At 38.1% G+C, this 18,416-nt stretch overlaps 1 protein-coding gene and 1 non-coding gene across 2 annotated transcripts in view; one reads left to right on the forward strand and one right to left on the reverse strand.

Annotated features, from left to right (window-relative positions):
* The window catches only part of PDE3A (phosphodiesterase 3A), a 312,683-nt gene extending 298,487 nt beyond the window's left edge, over positions 1-14,196 (reverse strand). The window contains exon 1 of the mRNA XM_053556790.1: positions 13,131-14,196. Coding sequence (XP_053412765.1) covers positions 13,131-14,093 — 963 coding nt within the window. The 5' untranslated portion in view covers positions 14,094-14,196. The remainder of the gene's footprint in view (positions 1-13,130) is intronic.
* Positions 14,197-15,912: 1,716 nt separating this feature from the next.
* Positions 15,913-16,057, forward strand: LOC128562812 (U4 spliceosomal RNA). The gene has a single exon (XR_008373513.1). It is a non-coding gene; the product is annotated as a U4 spliceosomal RNA (small nuclear RNA).
* Positions 16,058-18,416: the final 2,359 nt, after the last annotated feature.

Here is an 18,416-nt window from a genome sequence, read left to right on the forward strand (position 1 = left end):
TAAAGCCCTGGTAAAGCTGGTAAAAAGAGAGCACATCTTGAGGAATATTCTCCTGTGATAAACACTCAGAATCTTCCACAGAGGGCCAGAGCTGAGTGAGCAAGCCTCTAGCTACTTAACACAGATAACAAGCAAGAGGTTATTCAAGAATAATGGCAGCACTGGGAAATAACAAACAAAAAAAAAAGGAAGGGTATGACTGTAATTTCACCATAAAAAATGAAACTAAAAATTCTGAAAAGAATTTTGTTTTTCAAGTCTAAATAAGAGTTATAAATGGTTTAAACCAAATTTAAAGCACAAGTTTCTATAAATGGAGTTACATGACACACAGCACAATTAACTCCCAGTAGGACCATCAGCCATTCTCACAAACATGTTCAAGTGCTCCATCAGTTTTCCTAAATATTTCTCTTAATCCTTTTTCACTCAGATGGTTTTCTTCTGAAGCCATTGAAGCATCTGAAGTCCCCCATCAGATTTCTCTCTTTCTGTTGTTACCTTATCTGGTTCTCAGGAATCCTTATTTGTCAGTGGCTTTGGTTACAATTTAAGCAGCTCTTTATCATCATTTTAACTAACTTCCATAAAAGCCACATGTTTTGTAAGACTTCCAAGTCTGTCTTTGCAATCAAATGCACAAGTGTTTGCACGGTTGTGCACTGTGCTTTGTGATATTTAGCCTACAGTCTTCCATGATGTGGCCAAAATGGGCAAGAATAGATACTACAACTTGAACTTCACCTTAGAATTGAAAACAATATGAGATATTGACATTGTTATACCTATTCCTATTTTATAGATGAGGAAATAGAATGCACAGTCGTCAAAAAACTTCTCTGAGGTACCAAAGGGGAAATCAAACTAAAAAATGTGTTTATGACTTAGGTTCATAAATATAATGTGTTTGTAGGCTCGGCGCCTGTAGCTCAACGCCTCGGGCACCAGCCACATACTCTGGGAGCTGGCAGATTTGAATCCAGCCCTGGCCTGCCAAACAACAATGACAACTACAATTAACAAAATAACCAGGCGTTATGGCAGGCGCCTGTAGTCCCAGCTACTGGGGAGGCTGAAACAAGAGAATCACTTAAACCCAAGAGTTTGAGGTTGCTGTGAGCTGTGACGCCACAGCACTCTACCCAAGACAACAGCTTGAGACTCTGTCTCAAAAAAAAAAAAAAATTACCATTAAGGTCCATTTATAAGTCAAAGAGATAAATGTGCAAAGATCTAAGGAATGAGAATTAATGTCTTAGAAAGTAATGAATGTCAGGAAAGTTTATGAATAGCATTAATGCTTCTCACACAGACCATCACTTAGTGCTTTTGGTTTAAGGACAGATCTTGAGTCAATGAATGGCTGGACATCCTGCCCAGGATCCAAGAATGACTCTCTCAGGCTCTTCCCCTCTTTCCAAGTCATAAGGAGATCTAGATTTTTTTTCTTTTTTTTTTCCCTGCAGTTTTTGGCCAGGTCCGGGCCTGAACCCGCCACCTCTGGCATATCGGCGCTTTACCCCTTTGAGCCACAGGAGCTGCCCAGGAGATCTAGATTTTGAGTGAACTAACATTATGTCCCCAAAAACCACAGAATAAATATTTTTAAAAACTGAGGAATTAGTGTTGATTTTGATCTAATCTTTCTGCACAAGCAAACTAGCATCAGGTTTTTGCACTCACTTTCTGTGGTACTTTTCATTTATGAATGTCACTTTCCTTTTTAGATAATGTAATCAGTGTTCAGTTATATCTGTTTTTAACATTCCCAGCCTAATTCTCACACTTTTCATTAACATTAATTAATTGTTTACAGAAGTTCCACTGCAAACATTTAAAAGCTCTAGTCATAATTCTCCAAAGAGGTTAAGAAGAGTCAATCCAATTGTTGCTCTAGTAAAAAGGTATGAAAAGAAGTGGACAAAATGAAACTACCACCTTAATACTGTGCTATAATTTAAGTCCTATTTATCTAGAGAAACAATTCCAATTATAACAAAAGCAAATCCTAAAGAGTAAAAGCAGGCGCTATTCAAGATAATATGCACACACTCAGCAACTTGTTCCAAAACGAAAATACGGTTAAAAGATTTTGCTTCTATATTCTTTATGAAAATGTCAAATAAATGTAACTATGGCCTGATTATATTCTGATTATTTCAAATTAAATTAAAACTTTTTTGTAATTTGTTTTCTCTAAGAGAAACCACATTCAGATTTTTAAAAAATAATATATTCAAAGAACTCTCAAACTCTGGAAGGTGTCCATAATGATAAGCAACCTTTCTGAAAAATCTACCAATGAGGTCATTTGATAACTACAGACAAAAAGAAAGTTATCACCATAAAATAACGTTGGAAATAACTTTTTTCCTAAACATTGTACTCCCAGTTTATCTAATGTCATGATAATCTACCAAATTCAAGAGAGATGCTCCTGATTTCCATAAAAGGATAGGATACTGAAGTATCATCTTCACAAAGTATTAAAATTCTAGCAACAAAATGTTTTTATTTGACTTAAACTTTTCTGTTTTCGCAAGTTCTATTAAAAATTCAGAGTACCAAGGAAAAAAAATTACTAGATAAGCTAAAATTTGTTGTTCAATGAAACCTTCTAAACTTCTGATTTCTCAGTTCACCTTGACGCTGAAATTATGCTATCAAAATTCTAGATCATTCCACATGATTGAACCAGCACTGCAACTGGAGGACATTTTAAATAAGTCAATTTTTACACTGTCATCTCTGGAGGAAACGGTCTCAAAATACATTTTGTAATTGATCACCATTAAAACAGAGACAGTATTTATATTAAACATTTTAGGAAATACAGCTATTCAGTAAGAATCTCTAACAAGAATAAAGACAAATAGAGTAAAAAAGTGATGGCTGAAAAATACCCAGTAGATCTTTGTGGGAAGTAATGGGAGAAAATAAAGTCAGAATTCACTCATTTTCAATATATTAATTGAATGTGAAAAGCACTTGAATTTTTGTCTTCTGAGAAATGTACCCTAATTTCAGGGCTCTTTCTAAAGTTTACACTACAACGATCTTGGGTGCAGCTTTGGTTATTTTAGTTGAGAATGAGTTGAGTTAAAGATAAATATCTAGGACTCATGCTGAACATGGGATTTCTTACCAATAAGGGCACAAAGTCAGCCCCTTAAGATGCACGTGCAAAAATGCATTTTTTAAAGTAACAAAAACTTAAAGATCATATTTTAAAATGCAAGTGTATAAACGTGTTGACATTCTACTTCTTTTCTTCTCTGCATAGACAATTCCTTAAATCAATTTAGTCATTAGCGTAATGTCAAGAGAATAGGGAGATAAATATTTTAGGTTAAAAGTCTTTTGTTTCTTTTCCATGCATTTATTCTCGTGCCAGCCAGCCAGCGCCTGCAACCAGCAGGACACGGGGCCAGGAAATGTTTACAGCTGAGACAAGGAGAAGAAAAAGTTTGATTCGTTTCATAACGGAAACTGTCATGATCTGAATCTGACTTCCTTAGTTCCTGAGCCTAGAAAGCAAATTCTCAGTGCAGGCGAAGCTCATCAACAGGCTCTGTCCTTTCCAGACTTTCGGAGGGACTGCTGCTGACTCTCAAGCCAGGAGATGCTCCACGCCACAAAGACATACGTGCCTCCTGAGGAGTATTCACGTGGACCTCTGCAACACTTAGGATAAAAATAAGAACTGTTTCCTTTATTTCTGTTCACGCTAGCCTAAAAATGTGCTAAGGATGCTGACTGCACACAGCAATACAAATGGCACAAAATAAAACATTCTCCCCCAAATAAGACCCCGATAAATTCAAACTTCTAGAGGTCTATTTAAGTGGCTAAAAACTGGAGAGGAGGAAACACTCACCACAGACACGGCATAAACATCCAGTTATTTAAACTTCAGAAGATGGAAAATTTTTATTAAAATCCTATTAAACCCAAACCACAAGATTCTTGCATAAAATTATTTCAGTATTCTAACAAGGTGCTATGGGGGACAGAAAAGCCCTCCTTACCATTTTAAACACACTCTGAGGGAGAAGACTATTAGATAAGAACACAAAATAAAATCGCATATATATGGGGGGAAGAGCTAAAGACACCATGAGAGAACAGGAAAAGAAGACTGGCCCCCAAATAAATTCACAAGACTAACATTTATATTAATTCAGAGCAGTTTCAAAACAGCCATGACAAATGACCAGTTACAGTCAAACACAAACTCTTTCAAGCAGCAGATGTGAGTTACAATAGCATTTTATTCTTCAGCTAGTGGGTTTAAGAAGTCTAAATTAAGTCAGTTTTACCAGGAGTAAATTGGAGTCCATAATTTTATTTTATCCACCAAATGTGCTTCTTTGTATACCATGATTCTATTTGCTGTTCATGTTTTTAGATTATTTTCTAATCTAATCTCCTAGATTATTTCACTCTATGTGAAAATCTGTGTATCTCCAAAAATCTTATTCTGCAAAGATAAATATGCCTTGTCCCAAAAGTAACTATAAAGTCACATAGATATAAACCATTATATACAAAATAAATGCATTGAAAAATCAAACTCTATATATGGGTGTGTATATAAAGGAATGTGCTATATATAAAAAGTAATTTCCTCATTAATTCTCAATGTACCATTGGAACTATGCCTAGAGTTAATGAATTCATAGTTTGAGGGGAGGTGATAGAAGGAATGTGACATTAAAAATTTCTAGGCTTTTTCCTCTCAAATCTGTCTGAAAGCACGACGTGCAGAGTGAACTCAGAAAATGTCTCAAAAAGTCACCTGAGCTCAATTCCTAGTTTAGAAATTCTACACTACCAAAATCTCCAATCTTTTCTATACACAAAACGGAACCATTTTCATTTCGTTTCCATGAAAGTGATGTTATATAAACAATAGTGAGAAATTATCAAAGGCTTTACAGACACCGTTATAATTTTCATCCATTAAAGGTACTAGCTGGCTTGCCACTTTACTTTCCTAAATTACAAAGATTAACAACCTGCACTACAAAAATAAGCACTTTCATTTCTAAAGATACATCAGATAACCCAATTACAGACTAATCACCAAGAACCTGTGATACATAAGTATTCCCCATTACATACCAAATTCTGAAAGGCAAATTTATAATTAACTTGATATATTGATTCTGTGTTATAAATCACGTTAACATAAGGGGGCCATTTTGAGGACTCTACTAAATTTCCCCTCCAATTAAAATAATATTTTAAGGCTCGGCGCCCTTAACACAGTGGTTATGGCTCCAGCCACATACACTGAGGCTGGCAGTTTCATACCTGGCCCGGGCCAGCTAAACAGCAATGACAATTGCAACAACAACAACAACAATAACAACAAAGAAATAGCTGGGCGTTGTGGCAGGCGCCTGTAGCCCCAGCTACTTGGAAGGCTGAGAGAAGAGAATTGCTCAAGCCCAAGAGTTGAGGGTGCTGTGAGCTGTGATGCCATAGCACTCTACCAAGGGTGACATAGTGAGACTCTGTCTCAAAAAATTAAAATAAAATATTTTAAAATATGTGCAGTACTATGTGATAAAGAAATATACCTGCCAATTAGTAGAGAGGTACAAAAATGAGTTATGAAGATTACAGGTAAAATTTTAAAGACTGCATATTAAATGCTATCATTAAATCTACACAGGTTTTCCATTATAACCAAAGAGATGGTATTAATATTCAAGTATTTTGTATCTTTAAAAATACATAGCTACATTGCCCAATATGGTGGCCATTGGCCACACGTTGTATGTTGAATAGTGACCAGACAAAACTGAGATGTGTTATAAGCATAAAACATGCAACAGACACCTAGACTTAGTACAAAGAAAAAATAGATACATGGCTGGTGTTATTTCTATTGGACGGTATTTATCTATAATGTTTACTGGACTGTTTTCATAAAAGCCACTGGGTGACACTGTTTCTCCATTAAATAACATAACCAAAGCAATTTCCTGGCAGAAGAAAATCAAACATGCATACACAGGTCACAAGTGCACACATGAACAGATATGCATGTTATATACAAACATGCCCACTCTTCAACAGACAAAACGTATGTCTTATAACTACTCATCTTCTTAGGATGAAACAACAGGAGTATACTTCTGGTAATTTTCTTACCATGTTTGACTAGTATGGCTATACTTTAATAATAATTCACAAATCCCTTTATAATAAATGGCAGCTCTAATCAAATCAAACATGCAGAAGTTATTTGTGACTTTTTCCAAACAGTTTTCCATCTTCCAAAAGGTAAAGCTCTTCAAGACCTCCTCTAACATTACATCCTTTTTACTTAAATTTTAATGAATTCCTGAATTAACAATAAATAATTTAGATTTAAAAAAAACAGCTGTTTTTGCTAATGAAGAACTGCTTTACTGATTTTCAGATTATATTTTGCCTTGATTTTGCAAATCCTGAACACATTAAAATCAATTTACTGAAAGCTAAAGTAAAAATGATTAATATTTAAGCTACCATTGAACACTTTTGATGAAATAAGAATCCACAAAGTTAGACTTTTCAATGCAACTGATATTCACATATGGGACAAAGTCAAGAACAACACATTTCAGAGGCTGCCTGGGACTATTTGATGACCAGAAAACTCACTGTAAAGGCTGATAAAACATTGGTGTCAACTGTACATCTGAGACTCAATCTGATTATTCAATCTTCTAGCTGCGAATGAGAATTTAGAGTTGGCTCTATATGTAAAATCACAAATGATACCTGGGCTCAAAACTACCAGCCTGACTCCGTCCTCTGTTTTCCAGAAGCATATTCAAGTTAAAGAGGAACTGGACAAAAGCCATCTTATCTCAGGCTGTCTACATACATTTAACTGGCTCCCTCTCAGAGTCCTTTTCTCCAAAATCAGACTTATTCCAGTCTACTAACTACAGCCTGGCACAGAATAGAGAATTTAAGATATCATTGCAACCAGTTACTCCTAGTCATAAACTGCCTCAAGATCCCCCAAAAATCAATCACTGTGCTATACTGAAGTGTAAACATGTCCTAAATCCAATAATATTATCGTACCTTTATTTCAAAGCACACTATAAATTAACTACTATCATTTCTATATACCTTATATTTTCTATTAAGTTCCATTTCCAAAAAAGAAATTCCCCATGTCTTCATAATAAAGAGTTGTCTAAAATCTCAACCATTTGTATTTAACCGCTATAAGTTGATGGCCTTCTGACATTATAAACTTTTTCCTTATAAAAATGCACCAATGAAACTTCACATATAATTTCATAGAAGAGATGAATGAGTGCTGGACTCAGCTTAAAAACCTGCTCTCACCTATTATAAGCATTTCTAAACTATTATCTAAGATCATTTAGCTTTTTACTGTGACTTCATCTTTTCTATGTTCATGTCTCATTTTCTCAGAGAGGTGCTAAGCTGAGACAGATGCTGTGTCATATCGTATATAATTTGTATGATTTTTAGCATAAGGACTAATGCACAGGAAAATAAAAGTGTTGATTTGGGATTTGATCCAAGGGTAGTACCTTCTTTAAAAACCTTACTATACAGGGTGGTGCCTGTGGCTCAAAGGAGTAGGGTACCCACCCCATATGCCGGAGGTGGTGGGTTCAAACCCAGCCCCAGCCAAAAACTGCAAAAAAAAAAAAAAAGCAAAAATCATTACTATACATCCATCATGAACAGGTATGGCCAACTAATATTTTTGACAACTGATACACAACACCTCTTCCTCTGAACTACAATTCAGGCATATCTTTCAGACTTTTTTCTCAACATTAGGCTGAGAACAACACAAACACATTTTCTTGCTCCATAGTTAAGACAATTCCCAAGGGTAGTCTAGCTATAAAACCTCCTTCACAAAAACACCACTCATAGTAAAAGTTTATATAGGGAATTACTAAAAGGATTTAAATGTCTATATAAAAGAATAACGTTCATTTGAAATTTAATAAGAGTACATCTTTAGGTACAAGAATATAGAGACTGTACTTCCTGAGGTTCTTGAGAATTATCTGATAGAGATTCATTAAACACATGGCTATAGAAAGTTAGCATAAATTGAGTTTTCAAGATACATTTGAGAGTTTTTTAAAAGATACAATTATAAACATCACACAGAAGAGAAGGAAAAGAAGTTTCCACTGAACAGAGATACGTGAAAATTAAGTAAACGATTCACCCTAAACAAGTAGGGTTAAGCATCAATTCACAAAGCATAAGAAATTTCCCCCATGCCCCAATACAAAGGGTTGGGGGGGATTCAATATGTCAAAATTTCTTAGAATACTCCATGAATAGTTGCATTGATTATCTCCACACATCCAGGAGGGCACAACTCACAATACCTTTTTCTGAGACATGGAACTCCCACCCTAACCCCCAATGAACTCATGCCTTTGATAGGTTAAATAACACAAGTTTTCAAGAAGTTGACATAGGCTGTTACTGACACAAACCGAATTAATGGAAAATCTTAAAATATATAGGCGTGCTTCTAATTTTGAGGTTTATAAATATCCTACCTCAATGTAATAAATGAGAACATGCTTAAAATAGAAGTGAAATTAAATTTGGTAAAGCCTTTATTCAACTAGAGCCCTGAAGAAATTATTCTTAGAGCTGAATTTTCTAATAGAATACAGCAAATTCACACACATGTCACTACAGATATAATGAATGTTTTTTCAGGCCAGTGTCACTCACCCTTGCCTGCCTACACCCCCTCCCCCCAGGCTTTTCAAAATGTATTTCATACACAGAGTTACTGTTCTGGTTGTTTATTTAATTAACATGACAGCCCAGCGTACACAGCATTTCTTTTAGTTCTACAGTTTTAACTTTTTACACTTTCGACTCAATGCAGAGAGGGTAAAATTACTGTTTTCACTCCTTCCAACCTCTGTAAATTTATATAGATTCACTGACTATTTCTGTCAATTACAACAGTTTTTCAGTAAGCTTTGAATATCTGTATTCACAAAGTAAAATCACACTTTTTCCCCACCAAAAAAACAAAACATTCTTTTTCCTCACCTTTCCCAAGGGATGAGAAAATCTTGTTTTTTCCTTTTCAGTATTTTCAGAAGTTGACATTAATTTTAATTCTGTCACCATGTCATAAATAATCAATATTGTTCTTTGTAGCTAAGTAATACTACAAAAATGTAGACACTATCATTTAATTAAAAGCCTGGGACTGTTTCTGAAATTTATTCATTTTGAGAAATTATGTTATATTGAAATGTACTTAGAAATTTAAAAAATAATATATACTATACATTCAGAAGAAATATGACCGTATTTCATACTATACCATAAAAGCAAGTTACACTTTTTACAAAGCCCTAACAATGACTACCATTCAGCCCTTACCATTAAAAACATACCCATTTCTCCTATTTTTGTTTCGTTGGGCTTTTCTGCTTCAAAATGTTTTCCTCATATTAGAGATGAAAAACTTGATTCTCTTTTTAAAACCAACTTACATTCCTACAGCAAACCATTCATTTTTGCTAAAGATGTTTGAGAGCTTAGGGAAATATTTACAGAAAACAATTCTGGTTTTTAATTACATAATTTAACATATGTTGCTATACATTTCTGACTGATATTGTGTTCATCCCAAAGAACTGTGTCATTAACTATGTCATTAACTGGTACAAAAGCATTTATGGGTAGATGATTCATATGGTTTATATCTATATTTTCATTGGAAATCATAGGTAAAAAATATTGAATTCTTCTTGACAACTAAAATAAAATTGCATTGGTTTGGAAGATTTCAAAAGTGAATGTCTAAGGTTGCCACAGTAATTAGACAAGAATGAGTCACCAATTGTATTCTTTGACATCCCTTAAAATACAATTTCCAAATGTTACAAACTGCATGATTAATATTTAATGTTGACAGATAACATTAATCACACATAATATCTAATAACTCAAGAATCCTAGGTACTTGTGTATATTCCAGTGTTTGGTGGAAGAGGGAAGATACGGTGGTATAACTTCAGAGAGATACATCCGGTCTCAGTTATGAAAGTCTACTTAAAGACACATGCACCTTAATGGACACTTACCTTCTTAGTATTGCCAGCCAAAAAAGTTCAGTTTGACACATTCATCTACAAAATCAGCCTCAGTATTGAGGATACTGGGCTGAGAGGACTAAATTAAAAGCCATGCAGATTATATAAACTCTGTTCTTTACTGAGAGTAAAGATACCTTCACTTACATTCACAGTTAAACCAGGGCTATACACTTTCAGTTCTGGAAAAGAAGGGAGGAAGGGAGAGAGGAAGGGAGGGAGGAGGGAGGGAGAAAATACATGTTGTCGGTGGTTTGTCTGATGAGAATTTTATCATATATTCTCTTTGCAAGTTGAGAATTAAGAGCCATTTAAAGGGGGTAGTTCATAAGCAAGTGACCACTGTCATTCATACAGAGAAGAAAATGTTAAATTCTCTCACCTTTAAATCTCCCAATGAGCAAAGTCCAAATAAATTGACAAGAGGCCTCTGACAGCCTCTCTGAGTTCTCCTATTTAAAACTCACTTGTTGCCTGAGTATTGTCTTGAGTTGAGGGCAGGCATTCTTCCGGAAAACAAATCAAATCAACTAATCAGGTAGTATTCAGGGGAGTGTAATACTTGCTTTATAATTATTTTGATTCTTTACTTTGTAAAGTATGCCAATGACAGAGTACACTTTGCACCCTTCATCAGAAGTTTGTTTCCTTATGATAAAACAGATAAGCCATTTATTACATCTCCTGAACTTTTCACACAGTTAGGCATGAGATATTGCCCTATCTTAGACTATTCCCTGTTAGTTCCCACCCACTCCCCACAATTACACTCAGCAACAACTTTAAATGGGTCATATATAAAAACTAGTCCTCACTGACACGCACGCACTCACCCATGCCCCTATTAAAACTTCTGATTTCTGCTAAATATTTTCTTGCTTTTCCATCAACCATAAGAGATAAAGTCTCTCTTTAGATTTAATCTAATTCTAAAGTTTAGAACATTCTTCATTAACACGGCTTAAAAAAAAAAAAAACAAAGAAAAATTCAAAATATATTCTAAATATGCATTTTTCAAACAGCATTAATCAGCAACACATTTTAACATGCAATGCTCAGTTATTTTCTTAGAAGTTGGCAAATAACTCAAATTCTCCATTTATCAATTTAAACCAGAGAAAACCAATAAAAATTTGCAGTTTAATTAACACTGCTCCGTAATTCACCTAAACACCTTCTTACCTTAAATCCATCCTTATCACCTAAACTTCTAAATGTTACTAAATAGTTTCAGAAATTTAATTGCAGAGGCTAACTAATATGAATTTGGAGTCAAGTTATTCATCATTAAATCCCAGATTTTTCTTAGGAATTATGGTTCAATTTTGCAATGGTCACATCACATTTCCTGTAAGTTAAAGAATAGTGTGCTCTAATATTTTAAAGCTGTGATGTTTTCTTTTAAAAGACATTCTCACCTGTAACTGTGAAAAAAATTCAAATCTTCAATTTACCCTTAAATAGATCATTTACTTTATTTCAATGATTTTCAAATTTCTAGCAAAACTCATCATCAGTGGGCTGTTTTCTTCTTCACTCCTACAGTAACTCTTAATTACCCAAAAAACATTTGTTTTACTTAAACGAAAAGCTAAATAAGTACATTTGTTTTAAAATAAACACAGAGACTCTGATGCTGTCATCTGCTTTGCTAAATAATGTCAAACAACAGATCTGTGTAATCAACTTCATTTCCCAAACCAACTAGCACCCACACCATATGGTGACTGCTATTTCTTAGAAATACCTAAATGATTATCCACAGAATAACCTCAAAAGAAAAATCTTACTATATCTTAGAATGTTCCCTAACTCCCTAGAATTGTCCCTATGGTGCCATAGGTAGGCATAAATTTACATGGGAAAAGCATAAATTTCCAGTTGCTGTATGTAACCAGCTCCTTCCCCCCACCATAAAGTGTCAAATCTGCTCCAAGTAGAGAGGTGAACATTTAAGAATGTCCTTTTGGATCTAATTCGTATTTAAAATCAGGAAGTGTTCTTTTATGCTCTTTAGAGCAACGAATCCATGCTTTTAAACACTTAATAACAATAATGAGATCCATGTCCCAAAACTGACTAAACTTTTATTTACATCACTCATAATTCCAGGTTCCTCTTCCTCTTCCTCCCTTCTGAAAGATACGTATCATCAGCAATCTTAGAAATACTCTCCTAAATTAATATTTCCTGTAATACTCTCCTAAATTAATATTTCCTGTAAAACCTGTATAAATCACTTGACTTTCTAAATATCCACTTAAGTATGCACATGCTTAAGAGACGTGGGGTTTTTTAGTTGTCACTAAGACACAGTTTACCATTTCGAACAATTGTTCAGACATCTTATTCCCCAAATTGAAGTTTATGATTATGATACAAACACACCAGCATGTAATAATGCCTGCCACTAAATAATGCTTAAAAACAAATTGGGCACCGCTAGACGTGATCTCTCCAAATAAAACTTACTGCAAATCCAGAAAGTGTGTATCAATACCTCACCTTTAAGCATATTGTGCCTGGCTCTAGAATCTTTTTACTAGTGTTCACAAATGTTTACCTATCACATTGTAAGAAGGAAATTCTATAAAAAAGAATTAGAAATATAATAAAATCCATGTTTTGAAAAATCACCCACTGCTGGCAAACTAAATGTAATACTAAAATTTCACTAAGGAAGTGTGAGCGTACTTGAACGTGTAGGGAGCCATACACCAGGTGCAGCAGATGTAAAAAGTTAGCTCAGCTGTGGAGGACCCTGCAAACACTGTCTAGTTTTGTTACTCATTGGTATTTCATTTGTTCAGGTTATAAAACACTGTGCGAGAGGAGGAGAAAACCTACTCTGTCTTGTCCTGTCTCACGCCGTACCCCTTTTCCAGCCTACGGTCCCTTCAGTTCCCAGCGCTCGGATTCTCTCCACTTTGCGGCGGTTCCCAAGTGTTGCAAGTTTCCCCGAGAGCCGAGAGCAGTTGCCCAGTGCTTACCTGTTCCCTCGGTATACACGGCAGGGAGGTCCGCCGATGGGACTTGCTGCTGCAGCCAGACATCTCGGCGGACACCACGGAGCTGGACCGCCTCCTCCTCTTAAACACGGGGATGTCTTCCCTGGTCCCGACAAGGTGGGACCCAGAACGCTCCCTCGGAGCCGCCTCCCCGGACTGCGGCAAGATTTGCTCCACGTACCTGGCCAGGAGGATCCCCAGCACGCCGGCCAAGTACGCCAGGTAAGGTCTCCAGGCGACCTTGAACCTCTCTAAGGAAATGAGGGACACGGTCCTGACCGCACTAGTCAAGGCGATCATGAGGACGCCCAGCCTCAGCCTCAGCACCAGCCATGTCGCGGCCGCCAAGCAGCTGAGCACCACCCCCGCGGCGGGGAGCGAGAGTAAGAGATCCTCCCCGACGCCCAGCCCAATCTGGACGAGCGCTTCCCCCCCGCAGCAGGCGGCCAGCAGCGCGACGGCCAGAGGCAGGCGCACCCCTGCGCGCAGGAGGTACAAGCCCATCCAGGAGAAGGCACAGAGGAGACTGAAGAGCAGCGCCGAGGGCTGCAGCCAGGGGCTGAGCGGCGCGCCGCCCCCGGGAGCGCCTCCCCGAGGCCCGGGGAGGACGCCCCCTCCTGCCCCGGGGGCTGCTTCCTCCTCCTCCTCCGCCGCCGCCGCCTCCCTGCTCTGCTCCGGGTCACAGCCGATCTCCCCGCGGACCAGCCTCACCAGCAGCGCCAGCAGAAAGGACAGGGATCCCGCGCACAGTGCGGAGGAAAGTTTCCGGGAGCGCCGGAGAGGCTGCAGCACCACGTCTCCCCAGCAGCCGCCGCAGCCGGAGATCGGCGAGGACGCCGGGCCCGCACGACGGTGGCAGTCCCGGCCCGCCGCGGGGGCTGGACTCACCCTTGCTCCGCGCACGGGCTTGTCCCTGACGAGCGCAGCCTCGCCGGGCACTGCCATGCTGTGCCCTCTTCACCGCCTCCCCGGTGGCTCCGGACCCACGCGCCCGCACACACACGCTCTGCCCAGTCCCACCCTCGGAATCCCTCGTTCTCCTCCTCAGGCCCACGATCCGCTGAAAGTTTCAGCTTTCGAGTAACTCCCGGAGAATTCTAGATGCTCGGAAGAGACTTCTTCAAGTTAAGAGCTAACTAGCTTGCTCAAGTTAAAAGCTAGCACAGGCAGGAACAACCAGGCTTCCCCTTTTCTCTCTTTGAATGGCTTTTTGAAATTCTCAGCTCCAGCCCCACCCCTGACTTATATCCTCCGGGGTCTCTTCCTACTTGAGGGCTTTAAAAATTGCCCGATGCCTTCCGCGCCCCGGGGCTGCTGACGCTGGAGGAGCCATTCCGGGCGCAGCTCCGAGCTGCCCTGCTGCGCGCCGTGCCCGCGGCAGATGGAGGGCTCCCTTCTCTTCCTTCTTGCAGCTCTTTCTCTATCACTCCTTCTTTCTCCTCGGCCGATCCTCCCCGGCACGGCCCCAGGACGCGAATCGCAGTTCCCTGGGGCAGAAAGCAAAGCCTCCCCCGCATCTGTCGGTCCAGTTCATGGCCAAGGGTGGGGGAAAAATGGAAAGGGGGCTAAGAATTGATCAAGAAGTTGCTAAGTCCCGTCGGAGAGCGAAAGACGAGAGACGAGCGGCGGCCGTAGGAGAAGGGAGGGAGCGAGAGCGAGCGACCAGGAGAAGAAGGGAGGGTGAAAGGAAAGGGAGGGTGAGAAGAGTCTCGAAGGTTTGGTTGGGTACTTTTTTCCTCCTTTTTGGTGCAAGGTTGGTAGTGATTTACAGTTTTGCAGAAGGGAAACGAGTGGAGACCGCTGCTTAAACCTACATAAAACAGGCAACTGGAGCGATCGACAATTCCGCTTGCCTGCTTCCTTTAAGGCAACTCCCTAGGAAAGCTTTCTCCGCCGAGCTCCCGCCCCTCCCCCGGAGGAGGCGCTGCTCCCAGCTGCTTTGCTCCTTTGCTGGGAGAGCAGCCCCTATAGCCTACGTGCCTGAGAAGGGGCTTCTGGTCGGGTCCACTACACAGCTCCTGGGAGCCCAGGGGTGTGGGGGTCTGCGGCTGACCCTGAGGCTGAGCTTCCTAGGAAGATGAAAAAAGAAGATGATACTTGGCAGGCGATGGGAACCCGTGTACTTCCTCCTGTCATTGAAAATGACAGCCACGTCTACTGTCTGAGTGATTCTAAGATGCTCATAGGTTCTCAAGTCAGGTACAACAGCAAACCAATTTCAGGCGGCCTTGTAATGCTTTAAGCTGCTCGTGCTTGAAAGTCTGTTTTCAACAGAGACTGAGCCTGTCCTGTTAGTTCAAATGACGGTAGCACGGCAAAGAGTTACCTAGGACACAATAGAATTATTAAAGGGGGAGAGAGGCAGCGTTCATTTAAATCCAAAGTATTAATCAGCAGTTAGTGACCGTGAAGGTAAAATTACGTTGAGATTGAGTGACCATATTCTCAAAAAGGTTTACAAAGTTAAGCCCAGATAGTTGATCAGAACATGATATAAAGAAATATCTCAGGGGAAAGGTGAAGATAGGTGGATTAACTCTAGGTAAGATGTTAGAAGACTGATGGTGGCTGTGAAATATTTTATCTACAATGATAAAAACATGAGAATAAAATCGGGATCCTATTTATTAATAATTGCAGGTCCATATGATGTTGTAATGCAGTATCTGAGAAACCAAAGGAAAATTTTCAAGATAAGTATTATTTTTGGCGGATTATGAAGAATAATTCAGTATCTGTTCAATGGACTTAAAAAAAAAACTCAAGCTTTGCTCAGTGGCAGTATTGGACCCAATGAGGTTTATCTGAGGCGCTACTATTGCTACTTAAAATTTTTTCCCAATACCCCTCCTTGAAATATGACTTGAAATATGGTCTGCATTGGCAGTATTTGACCATCTCTGCAGAGACTGAATTTGGTTGGCTTAGTAAGAGTTGAGCTGCCTTGAACAGTGGCTAACGCCTGTAATCCTAGCACTTTGGGAGACTGAGGTGGATAGATTGCTTGAGCTCAGGAGCTTGAAACCAGCTGAGCAAGAGCAAGATCCTGACTCTACAAAAAATAGAAAAAGTAGCCAAGTGTGGTGGTGCAGGCTTATAGTCCCAGCTACCTGGGAGACTGATGCAAGAGGATCACTGATTTCAAGAACTAAGGTTGCTGGGAGCTATAACAATGCCAGGCAATTCTACCCAGGACACAGGGAGACTCTATCATTGGGGAAAAAAAGCAAATTATCAATATTCCTTGAGAGCTATTATCTTTTTAAAACTAAAACAAAAATATGATAGTTTACCCTTGTTCAATGTTAACATGGCTATCTCAGATTCTTAGATGTCATTTGCCCTCACTAATAATCTTAATAATCCAATTTTGTCTTAATTATCTTGACATTCCAGGTTAAAGTGTGTTTATAGCCTGGAGTATTTGGATAATTGGTTCAATATGCCACTATATTTTGTGTGTAGAAATGAAGCAATAAAAGAAAAAGCCAGAAGGAGATTCTTGAGATAAAATAATTTATGCATGGAGGGTAGGGTAGAAGATGACTCAAGATTTTGACTTAGCTTTGTGGGAAACAGGCTGCTCTAGTTAGAAGCAGGCATTAATATTATGACATAAGTGGATGTGAGGTGCTGCGATGGTACAGCTTTTTTCTGTCAAACATCCAGAACTGTGCTAACACACAGGAGTACAAGTTGGGCAGCTAGTCAACGGCAGTGGGCACCATCTGTTTAATAATTAAGGAAACAGGAGCAGCAATGTCTTTGCCAAAGACAAATGAGCCTCCTAGCATGCACATATACTATCATGAGTTTCCTTTTTAGACATATGATTCATATGCCAGATCCTACCTGGGACATAACCGAGTGAAAAACTTTGATTGGAAAATCATGTTAATATCTGTTGGCATCAAAAATAGCACATTAGAACAACAATAACAAAAAAAAAAAAACCTGTAAAAACTGGGGCATATATCAATGTTAGAAAGAAAAGCAAAGTGAGTGAAATTTTAGAACATTGCCATTTTCTCTGCTTCTACCTCCTCAATGATCTCAATTCTTTAGAAAGGGTAACATAATAATATCATTAAAACCAGAATCATAAGGGATAGAAAGTAGACTTTTTAAAAATATTTGTAACAAGAAAAAAATATTTGCCATTATTTGTGAACAAGAATCCCAGGCTTATGTGTTGAACAATGGCATCCTGGAACTGAGTGGCGTGATAGAGGTAATGTTCTGGCATCCAGGTTTCTTGCTATTTTCAACAAAAATTATATTTGAAAGTTATTTGGAAAGGAAAAGAAAAAGAAAAGAAAATAGTGACTAATTCTCACATAAATTGGATTTAATTTTGACCAAAGTACATTACTTAAACATTAATTTTTAATTCAACTTGTTAATATGTTGTTTAGGATCCTGCAGCTTCATTTATAAGTGAACTATGTTTGTAATTTCCCTTTATAATATATTTATTCCAATTTTAATATCAGGTATATCCAGGCGAAGAAGAATGATTTTGAAGTATTTTTTCTTTTTCTATTGTCTATAAGATTTGGCATGATCTGTTTTTTGAAATTATCTTCTATTTTAATTTATAAATGTTAGTTGTCTATTTTTTGAGACTTTGAAAAAAAAAAAAAGAAGTTAACTGATGACTCCATACTGAACCTCAGAGCCAAAGCATTCTATGATAGACATACTCTTATCTGACAATGTGAATGTTACATTTTTTGCATTATTACTATTATTGCTCAATATTCCATTGCAGCAATCGTTTGATTTCTTTTCTGAATGTATTTATCTTCGTTCGTTCCATACAAGGTTTTTGTTTCTAGTCTTTATCTTAAACATTGTTATTGCTATTAAATTTTAAACCTTTTTAATTTTTTGAAGGCAAAAAGTGGAAACCAAATAAACTCATGTATGTGTATAGAGAAAATTAAAAGAAATAAAAAATAGAAGTTATTTGTCTACTGAAAAGAAAGAAGGTAAATTTTGTCTCTATTACCATATAGAACCCAGAGGCAGGTGAACAAAAGCAATAAAACACTCATGTTAGAGAGATACAGAAAGCCACAGGGCTATATAGTAGTGATGAACAATGTACATCAATGCTACGATACATGAAGTGGGCATGGAGCAGTCTCAGGTATGTAAATAGTGCTCATTTTCAGCAGATAGAGTTGTTGTTACCTTCTTCAAGAAGGTAACAACACAGATAAACAATAAGAAAGTTGGTGGGTACAATGAACGAAAGTAGAACAT

Source organism: Nycticebus coucang, chromosome 12 (genome assembly GCF_027406575.1).
Source record: "Nycticebus coucang isolate mNycCou1 chromosome 12, mNycCou1.pri, whole genome shotgun sequence".
In the NCBI taxonomy this organism is placed as follows: Eukaryota; Metazoa; Chordata; class Mammalia; order Primates; family Lorisidae; genus Nycticebus; species Nycticebus coucang.